This window comes from Scyliorhinus torazame, chromosome 6, assembly GCF_047496885.1.
Source record: "Scyliorhinus torazame isolate Kashiwa2021f chromosome 6, sScyTor2.1, whole genome shotgun sequence".
In the NCBI taxonomy this organism is placed as follows: domain Eukaryota; kingdom Metazoa; phylum Chordata; class Chondrichthyes; order Carcharhiniformes; family Scyliorhinidae; genus Scyliorhinus; species Scyliorhinus torazame.
This window is the reverse complement of record NC_092712.1, coordinates 316,712,113-316,739,675: the sequence shown is the minus strand read 5'-3', so window position 1 is coordinate 316,739,675 and position 27,563 is coordinate 316,712,113. Positions and strand designations below refer to the sequence as shown.

Here is a 27,563-nt window from a genome sequence, read left to right as displayed (position 1 = left end):
CACCACCAGCACAGTAGAACTAGTCCAGACTAGCACACGGTGATCAGGGTTGCAGTTGGTTTTTATTCCCTTTTCTTGCGTATTCCTGGAAGTGAGGGAGGGGGCGGAAGCAAACATATCTTTCACCCAGAACTGCTTACTATCGGCCCAGATCATGCCTCCAATCTGGGATACAACCTACCAGAGATGGTCTCTGCTGAGATGGTAATCCACCTCCATTAGCACCATTCCATATAGAATTTTACAGCAAGCGGTTACTTTACAACCTCAGGCAGCTTTTGCTTGTATGACCTCTTTTTTGAAAAAAACACATTTTACTTAAAATGTAATGTGTCCGTAAGTAATTTCGGGTTATGATCCATTGTTGTGACAGGGATCAGTAAAGCATCATCATCATCTTGCTGTTTGTGGGAACTTGCTGTGGAAAGATTGGCTGCTGCATTTTAGTCACACCGTAAAAGTTCTTCACTGGTTGCTATTTTGGGCATTGTGATCTAGTGAACGGTGCTATACAAATGCAGACCTTCCTTTCTTTGTGGAATGTGACCGGGCAGAAGAGGGCCATTTGGCCCATCATGTCCGGTGCTGACTCTTTGAAAGAGCTATCTAATTAGTGCCATCGCCTTGCCCTTGCCCTGCCCTGGTTTCCTGGAGACTGCCACTCACTGCTCTCCTTTTGTCATTTTCTCTAACTATGGCCCTTTCAGAATATTAACAGACCAAAGGAACAGGTTGGGACACACGTGCAATAAACGTCATGGCCAGAACTAAACACGGAGCCGGTGGCCCTGCCCTCTGCCTTGGCTGGGTCACCCCGAGCCAATTTTAGAGTCAGGACAAAGCTTTCACTCCCACGCAGTCCCTCTTCTCACAGATGCCCAGTCAATTGAATGGCTGGCAGCGCCACCAGGAGTGGTGGCCACAGCCGGGACTTCAGACCAGCTCCCAGGCGGGAGTGTCGCCAGAGGACAGACACCAAGGTAAGAGGGTTTCGCTGGAAGCCATTGGCATGGACTACACATTGTTAGTTCATTTTTCACTGGGGTTTTCATGAACTAGCAGAGAGGTGGACGGCCTCCTTTATGTTTAGTCTTTCATAGGATGTGGACATGGCTGGCTAAGCTAGAATGATTGTCCATCCCTACTTGTCCATCATATGTCATTGCAGTCCATCTTATCCGGGTACATCACAGTGCTGTTAGGGGACAGTTACAGGGTTTTGACCCAGAAACAGCCTTGTATTTCCAAGTGAGAAGGACATGCAGCTTGGAAGGAAACATGGAAGTGGTGGCGTTCCCATGCATCGGCTGCCCTTGTCCTTCAAGGTGGTAGCGGGTTTGGAAGTTGTTGTCAAAGGAGGCTTGAGGAGTTGCTGCAGTGTATCTTGTCGATGGCGCACACACTGGTGTCAGTGCGTTGGTGGTGGATGGGGTGCCAATGAGGTCGGCTGCTTTGTCCTGGATGGCGCTGAGCCTTGAGTGTTGTTACAGCTGTGCTCGCCCTGGCAAGAAATCCATCCACACAAGACTTGTGCCTTGCAGATAGTGGACAGGCTTTGGTGAGTTGCTCACCAGATTGCCCAGCCTCTGACCTGCCCTTGCAGCAACAGTACTTATGTGGAAAACATTCTGTCAAAATGAGGTGGAAATACTACAACTGCTGCCGTATGGGCACTTTTAAGAATTTAATTTAAATCCAAAACACGCAGATTCTTGGAAATCTGTCAGAATGACTAATTGTGTCCACACTGTCGGTTCTACTTGTGGGAAATTATCACGGTCATCACCTTTTTCCAATAATAATGCAGGATCCTTGACTTCTTCTTGCCTTTGGGTTCACTCAACTTTTGGAAGAATTTATTTTTTAAAATAAATTTAGAGTGCCCAATTCTCTTTTTTTTTTACAATGAAGGGACAATTTAGCGTGGCCAATTCACTTACCCTGCACATCTTTGGGTTGTGGGGGTGAGACCCACGCAGACGCTGGGAGAATGTGCAAACTCCACACGGACAGTGACCTGGGGCCGGGATCGAACCCGGGTGCTCGTCGCTGTGGGGCAGCAGTGCTAACCACTGCGATGCCCGGGGGGGAAGAAGAGGATCTATTTAGCACTGCAAACCCAGCGTGGCTCTCCATCCGTGACAGGCCACATCTTGAGTGAGGAGCAGTGCAGGCTGCGCAGTGGCGATGTACCTCTTTCAGTTGTCATGTTCTCATCAGGCACAACAGCAATTTCTCAACGCTGGCAGACAACTCCCTTAATCTTGGATCACTCGGGCAGACAGCAAAAAAGATTGTGTGCACCCAGTCGCACGGTTAAAACTATAAGTTTCAGTGAACACCTCTTAACTCTTCACATCAGACATTCCAAGCTATCACATGTAGGCAGTAAAGCACCGTGCAGATGGTACAAGTGACAAGTCAGACAGATTTGCCAGCACCTTGATGTGAAACTGCTGTTAGATCACGCAAATCTCCTGTGCATATTAGATTTATGATCTAACCTTCTTTTAAGAGCACTATTTTAATCTGCTTCTGCAAGCAGCATCGGAAGGGTTGTGGTTGTTCTGAATATAACAGATGGACTGGGTGTACCCGCCGGCCCTTAACATTTCAGAAAAGCAAGGAGAGCCGGCATTTTAATCTTACAACTGGGGGAGGGGTCACGGGGGTGAGGAGCAGGCTCCATATTGTGCGATAGTGTAGAATGGGCTCCCCGTCTTACATCTCCTCCATTTTTAGTTGCATCATTGAATTCCATAGAAACAAAATTAGATTGGGGGGGGGTGGGAACAGCGAAAGGCAAAATGAATCCCCCTCCCAGAGATTCCGAAGCAAAGCATTGGATAGGAATGGGATCAGCAAAAGCCACGAGCGCAATTCCTTGGTAAATTAGACTCAATGTTAAGATTAATCTATTCCGCTCGTTCATTCCATGTCAGCTATTTTAAGAATACATGGGAGTAAATGTTTGAACCTTCACCTGGGCAATAATCTGGGACAGTGTACGGACCACTTGCTGTGGAAACACTAACTTACAGCAATAAAAACGCAGCAGATTGTATAGAGGACGATGATCCACTCCATCAGATGACTGCCCCGATGGTGAAGCGGAAAACCTGCTCCGCAGGTTCCAAGTCAGATTGTTAGGTGGCAGAATGTTTAATGTGCCGCCACAGGTAAAACAGCATCTTTTCTCAATTGGCCTCCTTCACTAGGATGCGATGGGAGGAAGCTGAAGTGAGATGGGGGGAAAAGTTGCTCATCAGCTTGAGAAAAGTGGGGAAGCAAACAAAGCATTGCAGAGACTGGGAATCAGAAGTGACAGAAAATGCTGGGAATGCTGAGCAGGTCAGGCGGCATCTGTGGAGAGAGAGAGAGAGAGAGAGAGCAGCGTGCAGGTCATAGATATCATAGAATTTACGGTGCAGAAGGAGGCCATCCGGCCCATCGAGTCTGCGCCGGCCCTTGGAAAGAGCACCCTTCTTAAGCCCACACCTCCACCCTATCCCCCTAACCCCTCCCAACCTTGCGCTGGCCGATGACCTTTCATCAGAACTGGGAAAGGTTCTTGAGATGTGATAGGTTTTGAGTAAGAGAGAGAAAGAGAGTGAGACGAACAACAGAGGGGACATTCGGGGACAGGATGGGAGACCTGAGGGACTGAATAATAACAAAGAAAAGAGAGTTGATGGTGCAAGACCAAAAGGAGAGGTAATGGGACAAGTAAAGGAGCAAAAGATGTGTCTAAGTGAAATACATTTTTAAGGGGAATAGCTTCCCCACCTTCATGAGAAAAAGGCCCCCTTCAGTTATCATAACCTGCAATGCAATTAAAAAAAGTAACTTCAGACTTGCCTTCCATTTCAAATTATTATTCCTCTTTTAACAAATCATTGCTCTAGCCTGGTGGCACAGCACACAGTGATCCTGGAGTGCTGCAGCATCTTAATGGCACCAGGCACAGTGGGGAATATACAACTACATGTACATCTGACAGATTGATTAACATACAGCAATAACATGCACCAAAATGTTGTGAAAACACAGGCAACAATGACTTTCAAAGGAAACTGGTTTCATCTAAATTGGTTTGCTTGAAAATGTCAGATATGTCAAAATGTTCACTATGTTTCCTGAAACTAGGCTCGCAGTTCTGCACGGAAATAAAAATAGTGCCAGATGTCTGTTAATATGCACAACTAATTGTCAAATTACCATACTCGAGCTATGGTGGGTCACAGAGAGCACCTATCAGAATTCCGATTTGAGATTTGTCTGCCGTCTCCTCTTGTTGCCCGGAATTTTAAAAACATCTAACCTTTCTACAGCCCCCCCCCCACTCCCAAAAAATACATCATTAAAACATTCTGCTAATAATAAAATGGGGAATAAGCTTGTTTTCTTTCCAAATACCAACTCCCATCTTCTTTGAGGCGTATAGTTCTTCAGCAGAATGAATTACCCCCGCCCCTCCTGCTCCGAGAGTATTTGACAAGAATTCAGGAAACTCAACAAACGCTATTAACATTTTGACAAGTTATTTGTAAAAATACATAATCTGACTGAGCGAGTAGTAGACTTCGCACAGGAAACCATATTTACAAACAGCTTGTGTGAAAATAATTGTGCGTTGGGAGACAGGATCAGAGCTTTGTATGAAATCCTTTGAGCACAAAGTTAGCGTCAAGCCCCAAACAAACTTGCAGACTTACCTTTCAGACTTGTGAGTAAATTAAGTAGGAGGACAATGACTCCATAAAACAAACTCCGATCTTGCGAAGACACAGAAACCGTGGGTATTCTGACTGGTCTCACAAGCATTAATTTAATCATGTCGATGAACACACCAGTGTAATGAACCACTTCCTAGTTAGGATATATTTAACACTGGTGTAAATGCGTAAAAAGTAACAATTCTAAATCCTAATTTAAGCATGAAATGCTCCTGGTGCACTTAACAAGCTCAACCCCACAGTCAAATTCCAATTACAGGTAGCAGCACATCTTAAAATTATTACCTATGCCAAACATTCTCTGTGTATGCACTTATACGGAGTGAATGATTTAACAGGAAATGATACAAAGATTTCTGCTCGATGTACAGGACAGAGGAACCCTGATCAAAAGCACAATTTTTCTTTGCAAACTGTTCTGCATCCCACCTGGACTCAACAGTGCTCCACAAAGAGGTTAATAAAAAAAAGAGAGATTTTATTGACCTATCATCGCGAGGTGTTACAGTTCTCCAGTCGCACAAGCAACGCCCCAAGAACATCCTGCGTAAAATAAAAGCAACAGGTTCAAAATAAAATCGGCTGCTTTGAAAATCAAAGCTACAAATGTACAAGTGTGAAACCAAATAATTAAAACTAAAACAAGACGCTTTTAAACACACATTTAAATAACACGAGACAAATTGTCCTGCAAATCGATGCAAAGCCTCCTCTGCAGGACTGTAAGCTTTCATACCTCATTGCTAAGGATGGAACACCATCCCTGATCTTTGCTGCACACATTTTACGGCTCCACATTCACTTTCACATTAAAAATAGGTTATGTCCCCAAAGGCGAACGTGGCTGGAATTGCATTTGTTCAAGAAGGTAAATATGCCACAGTTTTCGTGTACTCGTTTATTTTCTGCTCTCCTCGGTCTCACTGGGATCCTTCTCCTGTCGCTCTCTTTCCCGCCTCATTTCTCTCAACTCCTGTCTGTATTTCCGCTCAATGAAGCGCTTCTGATGAGCCATCTGGGGAAAGTTATCTGGTGCAAGGAGGAAATATTTTATTAATGAACTATACCCCGTAGTGCTTCAAGAATGTTACACTGAAATTGCAACAGGAAAGGATCCACTCAAAAATATATTTAAAAAAGACCATTGAAAGTAGTTTGCTGGTAGGTGAAGACATCCTTCTGTAACTTGCAAAACAGATCAAAGCCAGTCAGACGACGAGGTCACAAACGTCATCGGTCAAATTCAGGGTTGGCAGACAGATGGGTGGAGGGCCTGCAGAGGCGAGGAAAGGCTACTTATGGGGTAAAATCTCACCACCCTCAGGCACAGCCAAGGGACATAGTTGCGTGGTGGCAATGCCATTGGGCTATTAACTCAGAGGGCCAGATTAGTGCTCGGAAGACAGGGGTTCATAACATAAGAACATAAGAACTAGGAACAGGAGTAGGCCATCTGGCCCCTCGAGCCTGCTCCACCGTTCAATGAGATCATGGCTGATCTTTGTGGACTCAGCTCCACTCTCCGGCCCGTACACCATATCCCCGAATCCCTTTATTCTTTAGAAAGGTATCTATCTTTTTCTTAAAAATGTTTAAAGAAGGAGCCTCAACTGCTTCACTGGGCAAGGAATTCCAGAGATTCACAACCCTTTGGGTGAAGAAGTTCTTCCTAAACTCGGTCTTAAATCTACTTCCCCTTATTTTTACTCCCCCCTAGCTCTGCTTTCCCCGACCAGTGGAAACAACCTGCCCGCATCTATCCTATCTATTCCCATCATAATTTTATATGTCTCAATAAGATCCCCCCGCATCCTTCTAAACTCCAATGAGTACAGTCCCAGTCTACTCAACCTCTCGTCATAATCTAATCCCCTCAACTCTGGGATCAACCTAGTGAATCTCCTCTGCACTCCCTCCAGTGCCAATATGTCCTTTCTCAGGTAAGGGGACCAAAACTGAACACAATACTCCAGGTGTGGCCTCACCAACACCCTATACAATTGTTCAAATACCACCAAGGCAACTGGTGGAAACGACAGTCAACTAATAAGGTATTACTGGTGACTATTAGCGATTGTCACAAAAAATCATCGCATTCGCCAATGCCCTTTAGAGGTCGCTGTCCTGAATGAAAACAGAAAGTGCTGGATAAACCCTGCAGGTCTGGCAGAATCCATGGAGAGTTCATGTTTTGAGTCCACTGATCTTTCTAAAAAGGGATAGGAATGTGATGAATTATATCCTTGGAGAGGGGTGGGTGGGGCAGGAGGGAAAGTCAGTGATAGGTTGGAGCTAAGGAGAGATTGACAATGATGCCGTGGGCATGGGGTGGTTAATGGTGCCGTTAGGGACTGAAGACTGTTAATAGTGGCAAAGGTAGGTTAACAGAATAGCGTTAATTGGAAAACAAGGTCAGTGCTCGGTGGCAGCAAAACTGAACCGCAAGGGGCAGTGGGCATGCGGGGGAGGGAGGGGTTGTTCTGGGCTGTTTGCTGTCCTTACTGGGTCTGTCTCACATGTGCCTCCAGATCCACAGCTGTCCTTGGAAATGGGACAAGCTAGCCACACAGTTCAAAGGGGAATTCGAGATGGGCAACAAATGCTGGCCCTTGTCAGCAATGCTCACACCCTATGTAAGAAAAAATAAAACCTTCACTCTTACTCTTTTTTGTTTGGAGTGCGCGGGAGATTGATAAAAAGTTTTAAAGTTGTGCAGTAGTAATATGAAGGAACCAATTTGTGCACCCGGGACCCATGCATTGCTTCACGGCAGTGCAGCTTAGTGGGAACATCAGCTCTCGGCAAACTACACTCAGGAATAAAAGCAGGAGCTTCAATGAGTAACCCGGGGGCACGCTGCAATGACACTCCCACAATATTTGTGGGGCAGATTATTAACAGACGAGGAAGACGGCCTCTTTGCTGAGTGCACTAGTTTATACTCAAAAGTCTCCTGTCTTGGCTGTGGTAAATTGTTAAACCAAAACAGTAGCTAGCAAACATAGTTGTGGAATAATCACTATCCGTGTGGAGTTTGCACATTCTCCCCGTGTCTGCGTGGGTCTCACCCCCACGACCCAAAGATGTGCGGGGTGGGTGGATTGGCCACGCTAAATTGCCCCTTAAATGGAAAAAATGAATTGGGTACTCTAAATTTATTTTTAAAAATAGCTGTGGAACAATTTGTAAAAAGGCAGGTGCCAATGCCTTACACTTAACGCCGACATAGAAAGGTTGTTGACTGGCAAGGAGTGAAAGGGTATCGACACGAGATACTGAAGGCACAACCAGATTAGCCATGATCTGACTGAATAGCAGCGCCGTCGTCCGGGGCCCCCTCCTGCTCCGAATTCACATGTTCTGACTCACCAATCTGATTCGCTAATACAAATCTTGGTCTATCTAAATGTACGTAAATACATATCTGGCATAAGACATGCAATTCCTGCCCAGAATTAAAGTCTCGCCATGCTCACCATCTTGTACCTTTGGATGAGCGGAATTGTTTCAACCGAATACTTGGTCCGCACTCCACTAAGTCCCACTAGCAACCCCCGCACCACTCAACCTGGGGCCCCACCAAATCCCACCAATAGCCCCCTCCCCGCCAAATCTCACCAGCAACCAGCCCCCCCACAGTCCACCAAATCCCAACAGCAACCCCCCCCCACTCCACCAAATCCCACCAGCAACCCCCCCCCCACTCCACCAAATCCCACCAGCAACCCCCCCCCACTCCACCAAATCCCACCAGCAACCAGCCCCCCGCAACTCCCCCAAATCCCACCAGCAACCCCCCCAAATCCCACCAGCAACCAGCCTCTCCCCCCCCTCCACCAAATCTCACCAGCAACCAGCCCCCCCCCCCACTCCACCAAATCCCACCAGCAACCAGCCCCCCCCACTCCACCAAATCCCACCAGCAACCAGCCCCCTCCCCCACTCCACCAAATCCCACCAGCAACCAGCCCCCCCCACTCCACCAAATCCCACCAGCAACCAGCCCCCTCCCCCACTCCACCAAATCCCACCAGCAACCAGCCCCCTCCCCCACTCCACCAAATCCCACCAGCAACCAGCCCCCTCCCCCACTCCACCAAATCCCACCAGCAACCCCCCCCCCCCCCCCCCACCCACACACGCATTCTGTTCCATAGATGGATCACTCCAGAGATGAATCCAATCTAACTGTGGACATATTTTCTTTCTTCTAACAAGCTTTCGTTCGTCTAGCACCTTTTACAATCTGAGGATTTTACAAAGCATTTCATGACCAACAAAGTATTTCTGATGTTCAACCACACACGGCCAATTTGAACATGGCAAGTTCCCCCAAACAGCCACACGATGGTGGGCAGGGGGGAATACACAAAGGATAAACTCCAGGCAGGGCCACGAGTACTTATAAGCGACGACAGAGATCGTGTTGGAGAAATTACCAAAAACCTGCTAAATATGGAGAAGCTCTCCTTCGTAAACGGAAAGCTCTTATTCTGAAATTCAAATTTGCACAACACAAATTGTAAGGCTTTATCAGTGGGGGTCCTCTGCTCTTAGCTCTCTCCTGAACGAATTAACATTTGTCAAGGCGGTAGAAATGTTATTAGTTCCACGGAAGGAGGTGTTGATTAAAAATATAGGTTGCAAAATAAGCCTGTTATGGACACTAGCGTGCAGGAGAAAGAGCATCGCACAGCCTGGATGCATGGGAACATTTGATTGGTTTTTGCCTATTTAAATTGGATAAGAATGGTTGGAGATCAATTCAACCAGGAGATGTAGGAGGTTGCTAGAGTTTCCAGTATGTGTCGAGTGTCACCATCAGTCTCTGGTTTTATTTCTGATCTCCCAGCCTCTGCAGAACTTTAGGTGTTTTCGGTGAAGTTACAGATTACAGCATGAGGTAGGGGTACAATTGGTCTTTTATAAATCTTGCTGCATACGTGACAAAGAAGTGAGAATTGAAAGTTATATTTGGTTGGATGTGAACACACTTAATTTGTTTAAATCTGTTGTACAAAGCTGTGCCAAGATTTCAAAGGGGCAAGTGGGAGAGGCTGTACAACGTAAAACTCAAGTGCTTAAACCGTCACAATAGACACCACTCTCAACCAGACACACATACACACACGCTCAACCAAACAACCAGACACACATACACACCCTCAACTAGACCCACACACACACTCTCAACCAGACACACATTGCTCAAGTGATCTGTATCCCTCATTCCCCACCCGCTCATGTGTTTACCAAGGTAAACGTTGCTATTGTGCGACTTCATCAACTCCATTGGCAACGTGTTCCAGGTACCCACCACCCACCGAGTGAAACCTGCCCCTAAACATTCCCCCTCTCACCTCGAACCTGTGCCCCTTGTAATTGAGCCTTCCCCCCTGGGAAAAAGCTGCTGACTGTTCACCCTGTCTATACCTCTCGGAATTTTGTAGACCTCAATCAGGTCTCCCCTCAATCTCCGTCTTTCCAACAAAAACAATCCAAATTTATTCAACACCCTCCAGACCAAGCAACATCCTGGTAAACCTTCTTTCTCCAAAGCATCCACGTCCTTCCGATAGTGTGGTGACCTGAACTGCACGCAATATTCCAAATGTGGCCGAACTACAGTTTCATACAACTGTAACAGGACCTGCTAACTCTTGTACTCAATGCCCTGGCTGATGAAAGCAAGCATGACGTATGCTTTCTTGACCACCTATCTATCTGCACTGCCACTTTCATGGAACTCTAGACCTGAACGCCCAGATCCCTCGGTGTGTCAATGCTCCCAAGGGCTCTGCCATTTACTATAAAATTCACACATGAATTCGATCTTCCAAAATGCATAACCTCGCTTTGTCTGGGTTGAACACCATCTGCTATTTCTCTGCCCATCTCTCCATTCTATCTACATTCTGCTGTATTCTCTGACAGTCCCCTTCACTATCTGTAACTCCACCTATCTGAGTGTCACCTGCAAACTTGCTAATCAGACCATCGACATTTTTCTTCCGATCATTTATACATATTACAAACAACAGAGGTCTCAACACTGATCCCTGTGGAACACCACTAGCTACAGTCCTCCATTCTGAAAAACCCCCTTCCACTGCTACTCTCTGTCTCCAGTTGCCAAGCCAGTTCTTTGTCCAGCCAGCTAGCACACCCCAAATCCCATGCGACTTTAACCTTTTGTACCAGTCTGCCATGAGGGACCTTGTCAAACACCTGACTAAAGTTCATGTAGACAACATCCACAGCCTTTCCCTCCAATTAATTTTGCCACTTCCTCAAAAAACTCTATCAAGTTGGTGAAACATGACCTTCCCCCCCTGTGATTATCACCGCCATTTACATTCCTTTCGTCTTCTGTCCTTGACGTCTTTGTCAATCTCCATCTATCGCTGGCCCCCTCTCCAGCCCCACCGCTCCACAAAACAGTACAAATCTTACCCCATTTCCAGTTCTCTCTAGCTTTGACAAAGAGTCATCCAGACTTGAAACATTAGCTCCCTTCTCTCTCCATTGATGCAGCCAGACCAGCTCAGCTTGTCCAATATTTTCTGGTTTTGGTTGACATTCCAGCATCCGCAGTAATTTGCTTTAATCTGGGAAACATCTGGTCTTGGTCATGCACAGATATTTAAACTGATTTTACGAAGGGTTTCTGCACTGCCTTGGCTCTAAGATTTTGAGGAGGTTAGATGTAAAACTTGGCCTTCAGGCTGGGAGCTGGAAACTGGCTTGTCTGCTCCTGAGCCTGCTGGGTGTCTTCTGGCCCCTTTTGCTTCTGAGACTGCTAGCGATTATGCCTTCTGTGTATTTGGCTGTCTGCCCCCATCAAATTCCTTGACTCTAGACATTATCATATGTATACCTCATTGATCTTCGAGATAAATTGTTTCTATTCATAAGGTATTCACATCGGATTCTTATAATTTCATCACTGGGAGAGAACATCTCATCCGGCATTTTGAATCCTGGCTACTGCTGTCTTTAGGCAGATTTCTACCGGTTGCTGGGCAGGTTGCATTCCATTATGTTTTGTTAAATCCTTTTTACTGCTGTTGCTGGGCAAATTCATGACAATCTTAAAAAAAAGACACTAACAAAGTTCCAATTAACGACCAAGATTGGAAGAATTTCTACCCTCACATTTGGCTTTGGGCAGTTGTTGTACTTCTAAAAAAATAGTTAATATTAATCAACATGATTGAGAAAGATGAATTTATTGGGAACATGGATGCAGGTTATGAGGAGAAATGGAAAGAATCCAACGAGTCCGGAAGTGCTTGCATCTTGAGTAGTGTCATTCAGAACCCAGTTGGCCGAAAGGGCTGGTCGGTGATGCAGAGTGAGGCCAGCAGCGTGGGTTGAATTCCCGTACCGGCTGAGGTTACTCACGAAGGCCCCGTCTTCTCAACCTAGCCACTCACCTGAGGTGTGGTGAACCTCCGGTTAAACCACCACCAGTCAGCTCTCAAAGGGGAGAGCAGCCAATGGTCCTCTGGGACTGTGGCAACATTTACATTCCGCGCAAAGCATTATTCATGAATGAACAATGTGGAATTCAAATTCGGACAACCCGTATGGTCTTTGCATCAGGGACACGGGGTTCGATTCCAGCCTCGGGTGATTGTCTGTGTGGAGTTTGAATGTTCTCCCCATATCTGCGCGGGTTTCCTACGGGTGCTCCGGTTTCCTCCCACAGTCCAAAGATGTGCAGGCTAGGTGAATTGACCATGATCAATGCGTGCGGATACGGGGATAGGGCGTGGAGGGTGGACCTAGGTGGAGTGTTCTTTCGGAGGGTTGGTACAGACTCGATGGGCCAAGTGGTCTCCTTCTGCACTGTAGAGATTCTATGGATTCATGCTGTGTGTATGTGCATATATAAATCATACCTAAACACTGCATAGACTCGTCATCGGAGTCGGAGTGAGGTGGGTACTGAATATAAAAAAGCTGTTTTACAAATCTGGTTTATTATTGGAGGTGATGACATCCTTTATCTCAAATGCATGCCTCTTCATACTCACTGAAGAGCACTTTTGATGGCAACATACTCTAGGTGCGGAGGGATTTGTTTAACATTTATTTCAATATAATTATCTGCCTTAATTTGTTTTTTGTATTGCAAAATAGCTTTGATAAAAGTCATCATTGAACTGAATCCACTTGTGTGTACAGCATTCACAATACCCCAGTTAGAAAATTGTATTCATTTGAATCTAATTTTTCTAATATAATAGCGAATTTGACTGAAGGACTGTGTTTTCCTCCAATTTATTTCCCTTTTGTTTAAAATCTCCAATGGCTGTCATCAGATCCTCATTAATATTTAATGATTGTGGTTTGATTGTCAATGTGCTTATTTTCCACCTATTGTCATTTAACTCTTCTAAACTGCAGAATGTGCTTGCGCATGTACCATCTTCTTATCGGGGCAGTCAGATCGACACATTCTCTCCAATACTCAACGGGCAACACAATTGAATCTTCACAAAATCACTGCAGCAGTCACTAAACAATGGAGGACTCATTTATCCAATTGATTTTGCTGCAGAATGGTGCAGATGTTGTGGAGATGGGAAAGGGGAGTTTGGAGTGCTGAATACACAATGTGGGAGCGAAACAATGATCATCTGAAGCATATTGTTTATTTCAGCTTGTCAGACATACCCGCGTGCTCACACACGGGCAGGCACACGCGCACGCAGTCACACAGACACAGATGCAGGCTGATGCACAGATACGTGCGCACATATACAGACACACATGCATGTGCAGGCGCACAAGAATATACAAACAGGCACGCAGATACAGGCCGCAGACATACACGCACACAGATGCACACACACATGCGCAGTCACACACGCACAGATAGGCATGCAGACACACGCACATGCATGCAGGCAAACACATGCACACGCATGCGTGCAGGCACACGCACATGTATGCATGCAGACACACACACATGTATGCATGCAGACACACACACACATGCATGCACGCACACACCCCCATGCACGCACACACCCCCATGCACGCACACACCCCCATGCACGCACACACCCCCATGCACGCACACACCCCCATGCACGCACACACCCCCATGCACGCACACACCCCCATGCACGCACACACCCCCATGCACGCACCCCCCCATGCACGCACACACCCCCATGCACGCACACACCCCCATGCACGCACACACCCCCATGCACGCACACCCCCCCATGCACGCACACCCCCCTATGCACGCACACACCCCCATGCACACCCCCCCATGCACGCACGCACACACCCCCATGCACGCACGCACACACCCCCATGCACGCACGCACACACCCCCATGCACGCACGCACACACCCCCATGCATACACACACCCACATGCATACACACACACACACAAGCAGGTACTCAAATATGTAAAGGCTCTGAATACAAAAATATTTACCAAATGACAGGATCCATGGATAGAAAAGTCGAGGGTTGTTTTACAAGTCATACTTTGGAATATAAATACTATTCAAAGATGCCTTTTACAGTTAAAGGAAACCTGGCCTGCGTTATTTTGTAAAAAACAAACTACTGAAGACGCTGGAAGTGTGAAATACAAACAGGAAGGGCTGGTCTGGCAGCGTCTCTGGAGAGTAAATGTTTCAAGTTGAATATGTCCCTGTGACAGGTTGGGGGGAAAGGGGGTCATCGATGTTATCAAAGCCAGACGCTCTATTCCCCAATAGGGCAGTCGGGGGAAAAAGACCATTTGCTGCTCCAAGTACTTCTGTGCAGGGATTCCCCCCCAACTGCGAGGTGCAAACAGCTTCGTCCCTCGCCACTTTTGCATTTTATTAATGTCTCTGATGACGCGGGTCTCCATGGCGGGCCTGTTGAGGCTCCAGAGCTGCCCGTCCTATGACTGAGGGGATGGAGGGCCTGCCCAACATCCTTAAAAATTTAACCCATTGAGCCAGCTCCATCGTACAACAGGGCTGGGGTCAATCTTCGACCTCGACTTCATCTTCCCACACGACCCCTGCACCCTTGCATTTCCTTTGTACCCCAAAATCTGACCACAATACTGAGCAGGTTCAAAGACTGGTCACTCACAACCTTCTGGGGTAGGGAATTCCAAAGGTTTGAGTGAAGAATGTTTCCCTGATCTCAACCCTAAGTAGCTGACCCCTTTTTCTGAGACTGTGATGCCATGTTCTAGATTGTCCACCCAGAGGAAATTACTTGTCATCATCTCCCCTATCAAGACAATCAAGAATGCTACATGTTTAAATCAGATCACCTCTCGTCCTTCTAAACTCCAAGGATTATAGATCTAGTCTACTCAATCTCCCCTCATAGGACAATCCCTGCTTCCCTCGCAGTCTACAGAAGCTTTGTTGCACTCCCTCGAGGGGAAGTACTGCCTGAGATAAGGAGGGCAGAAGAGCACACAGTCACTTGGGCAGCACGGTAGCACAGTGGTTAACACAATTGCTTCACAGCTCCAGGGTCTCAGGTTTGATTCCCGGCTTGGGTCACTGTCTGTGCGGAGTCTGCACGTTCTTCCCGCGTGTACGTGGGTTTCCTCCGGGTGCTCCGGTTTCCTCCCACAGTCCAAAGATGTGCGGGTTAGGTGGATTGGCCATGATAAATTGCCCTTAGTGTCCAAAATTGCCCTTAGTGTTGGGTGGGGTTACTGGGTTATGGGGATAGGGTGGAGGTGTGCGGTTGGGTAGGGTGCTCTTTCAGAGAGCCGGTGCAGACTCGATGGGCTGAATGGCCTCCTTCTGCATTGTTAATTCTATGATCTTCATCAATGCTTTGCATTACCTTAAGAATGGCAGGGGAAAGCTAGCCAGTGTTGAAATAGGTTCAGCAGCAATCCAGAAACTAAGAAACATTTGTAATTGCCTTCACACAATTAATTTGGCAAAAGCTGAATGGTACGAGGACAAGGAATTTCAAATAAATATTACTTGCTCTTGTAAACTTCAAAATGAAAAGCAGAAAGAAAAACAGGAACAATAAATGGTTTTAAAATGACATCTCATGTGTTTAAGCGCAGAAAGGGATTTTTAAAAAAAAAGCGTTGTTATGAGCTACATTTAAAATTATATCAGGGGGAATTATTTTACGCACATGCTCCTGTCATCTACTAGCGTTGCGCCCGAAAGGTGGCATGGCCTCTTCTGGGATCTACCCGACCCGTCATGCCCTGTGGAGTTTCTTTACATTAACATAGAATTTACAGTGCAGAAGGAGGCCATTCGGCCCATCGAGTCTGCACCGGCTCTTGGAAAGAGCACCCTACCCAAGGTCAACACCTCCACGCTCTCGCCATAACCCAGTAACCCCACCCAACACTAAAGGCAATTTTGGACACTAAGGGCAATTTATCATGGCCAATCCACCTAACCTGCACATCTTTGGACTGTGGGAGGAAACCGGAGCACCCGGAGGAAACCCACGCAGACACGGGGAGGACGTGCAGACTCCGCACAGACAGTGACCCAAGCCGGAATCGAACCTGGGACCCTGGAGTTATGAAGCAATTGTGCTATCCACAATGCTACCGTGCTGCCCATGAACATTGAATTCAAATTTCACCATCTGCCATGGTGGGATTCGAACCCGGGTCCCCAGAGCATCAAGATTACTAGTTCAGCAACAATACCCCTAGGCCACTGCTTCCCCACTTAGTTCAGCAAGATCCTGTGAGACGTCGCGATCTGAATCCCGCCCAAATCTGCATCTCAGAGTGAGGCTCACTCGAATGTGCACTTCTCTGATCTACCCGAGGAGTTGGGATCTAACCCCTTCGCCTCGGAGACCTCGCACAAGCGCCATTCAGTGCTGGTCCCCACAAACTGGGACCAGACGGAATGGCACCTATTGGGAGTCTCCTCGGGGATAGGAGGTCCCCAGGTGGTTGCCCTCCGGGCAGGCACACTGGCACAGCTGGTGCTACCCAGCAACCTTGACACTGCCAGACTGGCACCCTTGCACTGCCAACTTGGCAGTGCCACTGTGCCAGGGATGGGGCCCAGGAGTTCCCTGCGTGTGTGGGGTGGGGCCCCAAGGACCCCCTCATTGGTGAGTCGGAAGGGGGGGGTTGAGGGAACTATAGTCCTACACGGAGGAGTTTGGCGAGTGGAGCTCCTCAGTGCAGGAAACGGGACTAAGTGGAGCCTCGGAGGGGAATTCTCGCTGAGGTACCGAATTGAAACACAGTCCTGTCAGTGAGGTGCTTCTCGGCACTGCGAGTGTCAGGAAACACCCGGCGAAATACGCTCGTCACGGGACTCTGTACCAATCTGGTTAGATCGTGCCAGTAATATTCAACGCTTCAGAGGGGAAAAAAGTCTCCTGGAGAAAAGTGGCTTCTATGGCACCCAACATCACATCTTATAATATCACGTTCAACAAGAACATCACAGTAATACAGTGATTGTGTTACTGGAGTACTCCGAGAACATGAGCTCAAATGTCACCCTGGCATTTTGAGTATTTTAACGGCTTAAAAAAAAACCCTGGATATGAAACACCACAGAAAAGGTACCCCAAAAATGCTAGAATTATTGGAGAAACACAACAACATTATAGAACATACAGTGCAGAAGGCCATTCGGCCCATCGAGTCTGCACCAACCCTCGTAAGCCCTCACTTCCACCCTATCCTCGTAACCTTGTAACCCCTTCTATCCTTTTTTGGACACGAAGGGCAATTTAGCATGGCCAATCCACCTAACCTGCCCGTCGTTGGACTGTGAGAGGAAACCGGAGCACCCGGAGGAAACCCACGCAGACACGGGGAGAACGTGCAGACTCCGCACAGACTGTGACCCAAGCCGGGAATCGAACCTGGGACCCTGGCGCTGTGAAGCCACAGTGCGAGCCACTTGTGCTACCGGGCTGCCCGTAACATTCAGCGGAGGAAGCCTGGCGAATGCACCCGATCTGGGCCTGTGCGTGACCCCAGCCCCGCACCAACGCCGCTGGTTCTCAACCAACCTCTGAAGTGACCCAAGCAAGGCCGTTTGTGAAACACAGTCCAACATTTCTAGGACTCATTTGGCAGCGCCACTTTGTGACTTTCGACACTTAGAACATGTGGATGGAGATACTTCAAGGCTGCCCCCCCCCCCCCCCCCCCCCAATTCTGACCCACCGCGCACCCCGACATTTCTTTGCTAAACCACTGGTGGCCTGGGTTCTAAGCTTCGAATTCTCTCCCTAACCCCCAGGACCTCCCACCCTGCCGTGAAGCTGCCCCTTAAAACCTGCCACTTTAACCAAATGTTTGCTCACCCCACCGAACGTGACCTTTCGTGGTTTGGAGCGAGGTTTCGTTTGCTGTCGCTCTAATCAAGTGCCTGCAGATATTGTTGTTGTATGTGAACAGAATCAATTCAAAATAACTAAGGCGATCATCCGTTAAATAATATTCCAGCTCGTTACAGAGATGAAGTATATCGAGTTAGCTCAGATACTGATGGTGGGATTTTGAGTAACTACATTCCTCTGGTCACTTTGAGCTCAGGACATTGCAGACTCTCAAAGTCACCCGGGCTGAGCTTTGTACAGGCTCCAGCCAAGGAACTGGGACAGCAGAATCAGAAGGTTGGTTTCCCACACCAGGCGCAGGACTTGGGCCCTCATATGCAGGTGGGTGGGCATGAAAGTGTGTTTTGCTGGCTGGCATGCCAGTTAAAATCCACCCACTAGGCAGTGGTTAGCACTGAAGCTTCACAGCTCCTGGGTCCCGGGTTCGATTCCCGGCTTGGGTCACTGTCTGGGCGGGGTGTGCATGTTCGCCCCGTGTCTGCGTGGGTTTTCTCCGGGTGCTCCGGTTTCCTCCCACAAGTCCCGAAAGCGGTTAGGTGAATTGGACATTCTGAATTCTCCCTTAGTGTCCCCGAACAGGCGCCGGAATGTGGCGACTAGGGGCTTTTCACAATAACTTCATTGCAGTGTTAACGTAAGCCTACTTGTGACACGAATAAAGGTTGTTATTATTTTCCCCAGTAACCAGTCAAACAGGGTGATGACCTAGGATGAGAGGCCAACTGGAATTCTTCTCGCCAGCCTCAGGAACCACTGCACCCCCCCCCCCTCCGAAACACAAGAATTAGGAGCAAGATTGGGTTAGGTGAGCCCTCGAGCCTGCTCCGCATTCGATAAGATCACGGATGATCGGGCTGAGCCCTCAATCCCACATCAGGAGGCGTCGGGGGTGCGTCCAGCTAGCTGAAGTCGATTCCCCAGTGGCAGATCAGGGTTGGCAAGAATGGTGGGCAGTCCCAAGGTAGAGTCCCCACCTGCCCGGTCATAACTCTGGCCGCAGACCACACCTTGGAAGCGCTCCTGCCTGGGATCGCCCAGCTGCCGAGGGCATTTTATTTGTTTGAAAGTTTAAAGTGACGCTCCCCCACCTCCGACTTGGAATGGCCGGCTGCTGCTCACTCAACGGTGCAGGCCCTCCAGATTTGAGAGTCCACTTACTCTGCTTAAGTGGACAGCCAGGCTGCCCTTTGGCTTGTAATTGGCCAACTTGGGTAAAAGCACCTCCCAGTGACTGTTCCCCCAGCCCAGTTTGGGGTTCCGACTCCCAGCTGACCACAACATCGGGGCCCCGATCCAAAGCCCAAGGCCCTGCCCCGGGAGCCGGGAGGTAGCATGCCACAAATAATGCACCACCCTCCAGATGGGTGAGGGTTAAACATTCAGCCCCCCCAAATCTTCCGTTGCTATAGTCAGGAGCAGAGGTTGGAAAAGTTGGGACAGTTGCCGCCGGAGCGGAGAAGGTTAAGTGCTGGTCTCATCGAGATTTTGATGCAGAAAACCCAGAAGTCGCTGGATTCAATATCCAGGGAAGATCATCCAGCGGGAAGAGGAGTAGAAATGAGGGACTTGTCGGGGTCTGGAACGTTCGACCCGAGAACGGCGGTGGAAGCAGATTCCATAAACAATATTTAAAAGTGGGTTAGAGAGGGGTTTGAGGGTGAGGAACTGACAGGGTTACAGACAAAACCTAATGACGTGGGACTAAGCATGACTGCCCTTTCAAAGCACCAGCAGAGATTCGAGGGGCCAAGTGGTCTCCTTCTGTCTCCTGAGTTTTTAAATCGTTCTATAATTTCAAGGGCAGAATGTTTATGAAAACCCTCACACCGTTCTGTTGCCCCACTTTGTGAGTGGCCAGCAATGCCTCGACAGGTGGGCCCCGGAAATGGCCACCATCTTGATATTTCCCACATAGGGCCGTTAGCTCAAGAGATGAAAAGCTATTTTTCAAAAAAAAAAAGATCTTCAGATGAGATCATCACTCGCCTGCAACAAAATACCCAGAGAGCGAGCGCATCCGTGTGAACATCGCAAGATCTGTGCGACAGCTGTGCCCCCCCACGCCGGCAGATTCTCGCGCACTGCCTGGCACCGGGGTGCAGAATTCGACACTGGCAGAGCCGTCTCTGCTGGGAGGGGGCTTCAATTGCTCCTCTTCACACCCTCTCCAGCCATAACAAGGCCGGTGCTCGGCTTAGCAACCACCTTAGAACAATGATCAGAGCCAGCTACAGCTTCTGCGTTTCATTTAAAAACTGCTGGCCAAACGCCCAGTTCAGAGAACTGACATTTACAGAGTGGTAGAAACAGAAGTTAAGTGGCTTTGTTTTCAACAATCGAGTTCAAGCATTTCTTTACAAGCCCTTCTGGAGGGACAACAACAGCTTGTATTTCTACAGCACCTTCCAAATAGCAACGCATCCCAAGGCACTTTTGTAAGAGCATTAGCAAATAAAAATACGACACCAATCCACATAGAAATTAGGTATTCGGTTTTACCAAGCTGCTGAAAGGGGGAGCGACGGGTAGAGAGTCTGAGAGATTCGGCGAGGGAATTCCAGAGCTTAGGATCTTGGCAGATGAAAGTACGCTGTTGTTACAACCCGTGCGGAGCTTCCCATGACCTCTGCTCAGTACGAACGTCCCCTTAACGAGGAGAACCGAGGAGATATAAAAACACCGGCCTATTTGAAGGTCGGGGCGGGAGAAGACTTCGGGGAGCGGAATAGTCTCGTTTTGGTATGTTCATAAACCCAGATTTCGCATCCAACCTGTGGTCACTCTGTGCCGAGTCTGCAGCCATCAATGGTGGAACGATTAAAACCAGGGATGCTCAAGGGGCCAGAATTAGAGGAGAGCGAAGTTCTCGGAGGGGTGGAGGGGGATTACAGGGATAGGGAGGAGAGAAGGTCAGGGAGGGGTATGAAACCATGAGACCTTTAGAATTGAGGCAATGCTTGACCAGAACCAGCGTAAGCCAGCGAGCAGAGAGCTGAGCGATGCATAGGACTTGATGCCAGTTAGGACTTGAACAGCAGAGTTTTGGATGCCCTCAAGTTGATGAAGGATAGAAGGGGAGAGGCCAGGGAAGACTGCATTAGAATAATCAGATGTGACAAAGATATGGATCGGCAGCAAATACACTGGGTGGGGGTGAGGTCGGTAATGTTATGGAGGTGGAAATAGGGGGTCTCAGTGACGGGATTGGATATGTGGTCAGAAACCTATTTTGATGTCAAACATGACACCGAGTTTGCCAACAGACTTGCTCAGCCTCAGAGTATTGTCTGGGAGAAGTATAAAGCCAATGGCTCTGGAACAGCAACACGGATCAAAGGCAATCGTTTTGGTCTTCCTAATATTTAACTGGAGAAGGTTTCTGCTCCTCCAATATTGCGGACAGAAGACGTTTCCACATTTCTCAAAATTAAGCATCAACGAAGGAAATAAACACGTCTTTGATATATGTGCAACCACCGGGACCACCTGAATGCCTGCATCTTTCAATTTGTGAAAACCCAGGTAACTTGTGAAAAACAAAAGCACCAAGTTCCCCATGGTAGTGAAACCTGATGTGACTAGCGGAGCTCTTACAAATGAGTTTTCAAGCAGGGGACAGCAGAGCAAGCATTAAAATGTGTTGATAGATTCCAAGCCAAGAGAGCCTTTTCCACAGGAGAAGTAACAGCAAGACACTCCCGAGAAAGATACAAGTGTCTAGTCTGGAGTCAGGTTCTCATTGCGAGCATGAGCGGGAGGTAGGTCCTGTGACTGTAGCAAGCTGATTAAACGTCAGCATGCAAAGCTCTTAAAAAGTACAGTCACACTGTGATTTCCCCTCATTGAATAGTACAGAGACCAAGAATACAGAAAGAAGCATTAGGTTTTACCAAGTGGCCCACCGACCAACCAATACTAAAGCTTTTACTTTGTACGTTCACTGAACAAAGAAAAACTGAAGTCACGTAAATCTATATTTATTGACTGCATTGTCAAAGAGAGGGGGCGGGGGGAGGCGTGTGGAAGGGGTGGAGGGACACACACACACACACAACACACACGGTAGTTTAGTGCTACTATCAAAAGGCTACTGACCTGAGGAAGGAGCAGTGCTCCGAAAGCTAGTGTTTGAAACAAACCCGTTGGACTTTAACCTGGTGTTGTAAGACTTCTTCCTGTGCTCACCCCAGTCCAACACACCGGCATCTCCACATCATCAAAAGGCTAGTAATCGAGAAACCCAGGCTAGTGCTCTGGTGACACAGGTTCAAATCTCACCAGAGGGGCTGGTGGAATTTAATTTAAATTGGGCCGCTTGACCGTACTGAACTTGAGTATTGTTTTTCTCGATGTAATAACCCTCACGAGAGCCACAGGGGCACCCCAATCGATTCCCTATAGAACTCCTGGAAGGCCCCCCCCCCCCACCTCGTAAAAATCACCTCATAAAAGCCAGCCCGGACTGGGACCGGCGAGGGCATTGTTCCCGATTGGTACCTTGCGAGTATAATTCTCCTTGAGGCCTTTACTTTTGTTGGCAAATTAAAACTTCTTTCAGGTTTACCTTCTCGGGCCTCCTGAGCTTTTGTGGTCAAAGTTTTTTTGTCTTGCCCTCATCAGGACAATGGCAAAAACGTCAGGGGAAACAACAACTTCATACTGCACGAGAAGAGAGTGCTGATTTGTTGGCAAGTGGACTCTACTTGATAGAGGTGCTGCCCTGGGGAATGCGCCAGTTAATAGTGACCGACAGTTAACTGCCAAGCATTGTTTGAAAATTTAAACCAGGAAGTTTGACTCTGACTGGCCAAAACATTGTCCTGAGGAATGAACCAGTGAATGGCTATCACTTATTTTGTTTAGCTGAAATAGGCGCAATGTGTGTTCATGTTCTTTCTGTCTGAATAGAACAGAGCCCTATGTATTACTATATGCAGCTTTCAGTGCAGGCAAATGTGCTTTCTCATACAGTATAAAGTTGTCGTTTCCCATGGCAACGGTATTCTTGCAGTTGTCCTGATCAATTCAAGGAGAAATGCTTTGACAAAATGTATTTTTTCAGCAATACTCAAATTCAATTAATAAGTCTGGAATATAAAGCTAGTCTCAGTAATGGTGACTACGACAACTATCATCGTGGTTGTAAAACTCCATTAAGTTTACTAATGTTTTTTCGGGAAGGAAATCTTACATCCTTACCCGGTCTGGCCTACATGTGACTCCAGATCCACGGCACAGTGGTTGACTCTTAACTGCCCTCTGAGGTGGCTGAGCAAGCCACTCAGTTCAAGGGCAATTAGGGATGGGCAATAAATGCTGGCCCAGCCCAGCGACGCCCACATCCCATGACAGGATAAAGGAAAAAGCGGACAGCATTTCTGGATACATGAGTATGGTTCTCTGCATCGGTATTTGTTCACAGAATTCATTTGTGATCTCTCAACAAAATGAAAGGTTTTTTCTCAGAATAAGACAGTAGGGCAGGTCATTTGGGAAAAGACTTGCATTCATAAAGCACCTTACATGGCCACAGAATGTCCCAAGTGCTTTACAGCTCATGAGGTATTTTTAAAGGGTGGTTTCCTGCTGTCAGATAGGAATCATGGCAGCCTATTTGAGCACAGCAAGCTCCTAAACGCAATGTGACAACGAGCAGATAATCAGTTTCTGTCATAAAGTCACTTACAGCGCAGAAGGTGGCCATTTGGCCCATCAATGTTTACTGAAACAGAATTGTTGACCAGGACACCAAGGATCACTGTACCGGAGCATCAGCCTAGATTTTTGTGCTCAGGCCCCGAGAATGGGACCTAAACCCACAACCTTGTGGCTGAGAGGAGAGCGTGCTACCCACTGAACCATGGCTGGCACACAGGAATATATACCCAATTATGTCCGAAGTAGAAACTCCCAGGCGTGTGGTCAGGCACTGCGTTTATTACACAGTGAGAAGGGGATCAGGGGTTATGGGGATGAGAAAAATATCAGCCATGATTGAATGGCGGAGCAGACTCGATGGGCCAAGTGGCCTAATTCTCCTATGTCTTATGGTCTAAGTCTTACAACACCAGGTTAAAGTCCAACAGGTTTGTTTGGAATCACTAGCTTTCAGAGCGTAGCCCCTTCATCAGGTGAGTGAAGAGGTGGGTTCCACAAACACATACATGGACAAAGTCAAAGATGCAAGACGATACTTTGAATGCGAGCCTTTGCAGATAATTAAGTCTTTACAGGTCCAGACAGTGCAACAGAAGAGAGAGAGGGATAATCCCAAGTTAAAGGGGTGTGAATTATCTCAAGCCAGGACAGTTGGTAGGATTTTGCAAGCCCAGGCCAGATGATGGGAGGGGTGAATGTAGTGAGACATGATTCCAAGGTCCCGGTTAAGGCCGTACTCATGCGTGCGGACATAGTGTTATTACATTGTGTTCCACACGACCAATTTCAGAACAATCCCATTATCTGGGAAGAGCTCACGGACTGAACTGGCTGAAATCAGATTCGCTCTCGATTTATTCGTACGATGAAACGCCACGGAGGCGGAAAATGGAAAATAAGAACACTGCTGAGTAATATCCGTGGAGACAAAAACGGTTAATATTTCAGGGGCTTCCAAGAAGGTCGTGGACCCGAAACGTTAACTCTGCTCCTCTCTCTCCACAGATGCAGGCAGGTCAGCCAGGTCACGTCCAACATTTGCTCTTTCTATAATTTTGGATTTCCAGCATCTGTGGGATTTTGCCTCGGCTGCAGTAAGCGCTGGTCGGGACCGGCACCCGGGGGGGGGGGGGGGGGGATGATAAGAATGGCAGCACATGAATTACCTTTGTGGAAAACAGCCAGAATCCTCACTTCAATGGAACAGAACAATAGAACCAATCGGTTTCTTTCCGAGCTAACACAAAAAGTCAATGAACAGCCCGACAAGATTACCGAGTGATTATCGAGTAGCCAGCAGGGCTAGCCATTAATAGTGATGAGCAAACGAACAGGATAATTATTTTGATTGAATTCCATCGACCCAAAATTCATCTGCTACGAGGCCATGAACAGGGCAATTATCTCCCCCTGTTCCTCCCTCCCACCTCAATTTAACATTGATGTTCCTTAGGCAACTCTATAATTACAAGTTCGACTTTGGTTCTTGATGCGTTGCAATGGATCTTTCATATTTAAGCTTCAGACACCAATCTCCAACAGGTTAGCCCCTTTCAAGACATCATTTGCTCACCCCAGGATTTGATGGTTAATAGTCTAGAAGCGGAAAACTTGCTGATGTCTTGCTGAACAATATGCCAGGCAACACACATCGTGATCTCCTCCTATCAACAGGTGCGCACACATCAAAGATGGTCATTTAATAGCCACTGGCCACAGCCTGGCTCAGCTGTACTCTTCGTGCACAGAAATCTCAAACCACAATAAACAGGGAATGTTTCTAAAAATGAACGTTCTGCATTATCGTTGGAGGGTGCTGCTTACTCTAATGCTTCAAAGCTCAAGAGGCAGCTTTGCTTAATTCGTAAGGCTGCAGTAACGATAATAGAGCTCATTCCATTCCTCCAGCCCATCATTTTGAAGTGAAGGAATAGGGAGGCCACACCTTGAAAAAAAAAAAAAAAAATCCAAACGGGATTAATTTCTCGAGGGAGAGAGCTGAAAAGCAGAGATGTGATTTTTAAATTGTTATCGAAGCTTGCTCAGACCACATCGGAGTACTTTGAACAGTTGCGGGCTCCATATTGTAGAAAGGATTATTAGAGGCACCAGAGACGATGCAAAAAACGTTCACAAGGATGGGAACGGAATTGAGAGGATATACAGGGAAGAGTGGACCGGGCTAGGGCTACTGTACAAAATGGGAGGCATGACCTGACAAGAGGTCATTAAGGCAATGAAAGGGTTTGGTAGGATAGAGACAAACAACATTTTTCCACTGACAGGAGAACGAGGAGTCATGACTACAGGACAACCGCTAAAATAAATTCAATAGGGAAATCAGGAGAAATGTCTTTATCCAGAGTGCTGAGATGGTGGAACGCTCTGCCACAGGGAGTGGCTGGGGTGAATAATTCAGGTGTATTTAAGGGGAAGCTGGATAATAATAATCTTTATCAGTGTCACAAGTAGGCTCACATTAACACTGCAATGAAGTTATTGTGAAAAGCCCCTAGTCACCACACTCTGGCGCCTGTTCGGGTACACAGAGGGAGAATTCAGAATGTCCAATTCACCCAACAAGCACGTCTTTCGGGACTTGTGGGAGGAAACCGGAGCACCCGGAGGAAACCCACGCAGACACGGGGAGAACGTGCAGACTCCGCACAGTGACCCAAGCGGGAATCGAACCTGGGACCCTGGCGCTGTGAAGCAACAGTGCTAACACTGTGCCACCGCGCCGCCCACAATACACAAACACATAGGGGAGAAAGGAACAGAAGGATATATGGATGAGGTGCGGTGAAGAAGAGTGGGCAGGAGGCCCGTGTGGAGAGAATCACTGGCACGATCGAGCCAGCTTGCTGTTGCCCTCGATGTGACTGATGTGTGGGTCTTCCTCTCAAAGCGGCCCCACCCCTCAGAGAAAAGCCCCACGCGGGCCGAATGCGGAAGTTCAATTAACCAAGGGCGCTGCGGAGCTACTCCTCAAATCTGTGTTCTCCCTGCAACGCCCAGTCATTCAGGATTTGCCCCAAATGGTGCAAAACGTTTCTGACTTTCAATTGTTGAACCTGCCCTTGAAGAAATGAAGTAGTGGGAGGATTCACAGGCTGACTAAATGATCGGACAGTTAAGATTGCTGTTTTCATGTGTAGCCATCTGGGATGGCCACTTACAAAGGGAAACATGGCCACTTGCAAAGAATCATGGGAAATATGGCCAATGCAGGATCCAGACGAACTCAGAGCTGAAGTGTATATTTGCCACTAGATAACCAGACACTATCGAAACCCCCAGCCAATTTGCATTCTATTGGCCCATTTCCCCAGAACAAAAGACTTGTACTCAGGTATCTGATACAGATCCAGACTCATCGGGCCACTCCCTTCACCCAGGAAGCACAAACAGCCAAGGTCAATGACCGCTCAGGACACGCCCAGCCATCAAGGCACCCGCCCCTTTATTGGCCAAAATCGAAGGCAGTAATAGAAGCCTGCCGAATTATTGGGTCCAAAGCTAAGGACCGCCCAAAAGAACGTTAGACCCCTGAAGGATAAAGAGAGGCACTGCCATGTGTTGGGTCTCTCTTGGCCCTGGCGCTCGGTCTCTCTTGGCCCCGGCTTGTGCCCAAAACCAATTGAAGCATCACGACCAGAAGCAGGTTCAAGACCAACGATCGCTACCAGACGGATGAGCCCAACAGAAACGAAGTCACTTCTCCAGACCCAGCCACGCCAGATCCGAACAAAGGCCTTGTTCCTCTGCATAAAGCCGGGTGCCTGAAGTTAAGTACAGGTTGTTGTAGTGTTAGGTGTAA

General features: G+C 47.7%; 1 protein-coding gene across 3 annotated transcripts in view; it reads right to left on the bottom strand.

Moving 5' to 3' along the window:
* Nucleotides 1–5,193: 5,193 nt before the first annotated feature.
* drosha (drosha ribonuclease III) overlaps nucleotides 5,194–27,563 on the bottom strand; it is a 190,389-nt gene continuing 168,019 nt past the window's right edge. For 2 of the 3 annotated variants that reach the window (XM_072510131.1, XM_072510132.1), the window contains exon 32: nucleotides 5,194–5,765. In XM_072510131.1, coding sequence (XP_072366232.1) covers nucleotides 5,635–5,765 — 131 coding nt within the window. In that variant the 3' untranslated portion in view covers nucleotides 5,194–5,634. The remainder of the gene's footprint in view (nucleotides 5,766–27,563) is intronic. The other variant, XR_011947910.1, reaches the window with a different exon arrangement.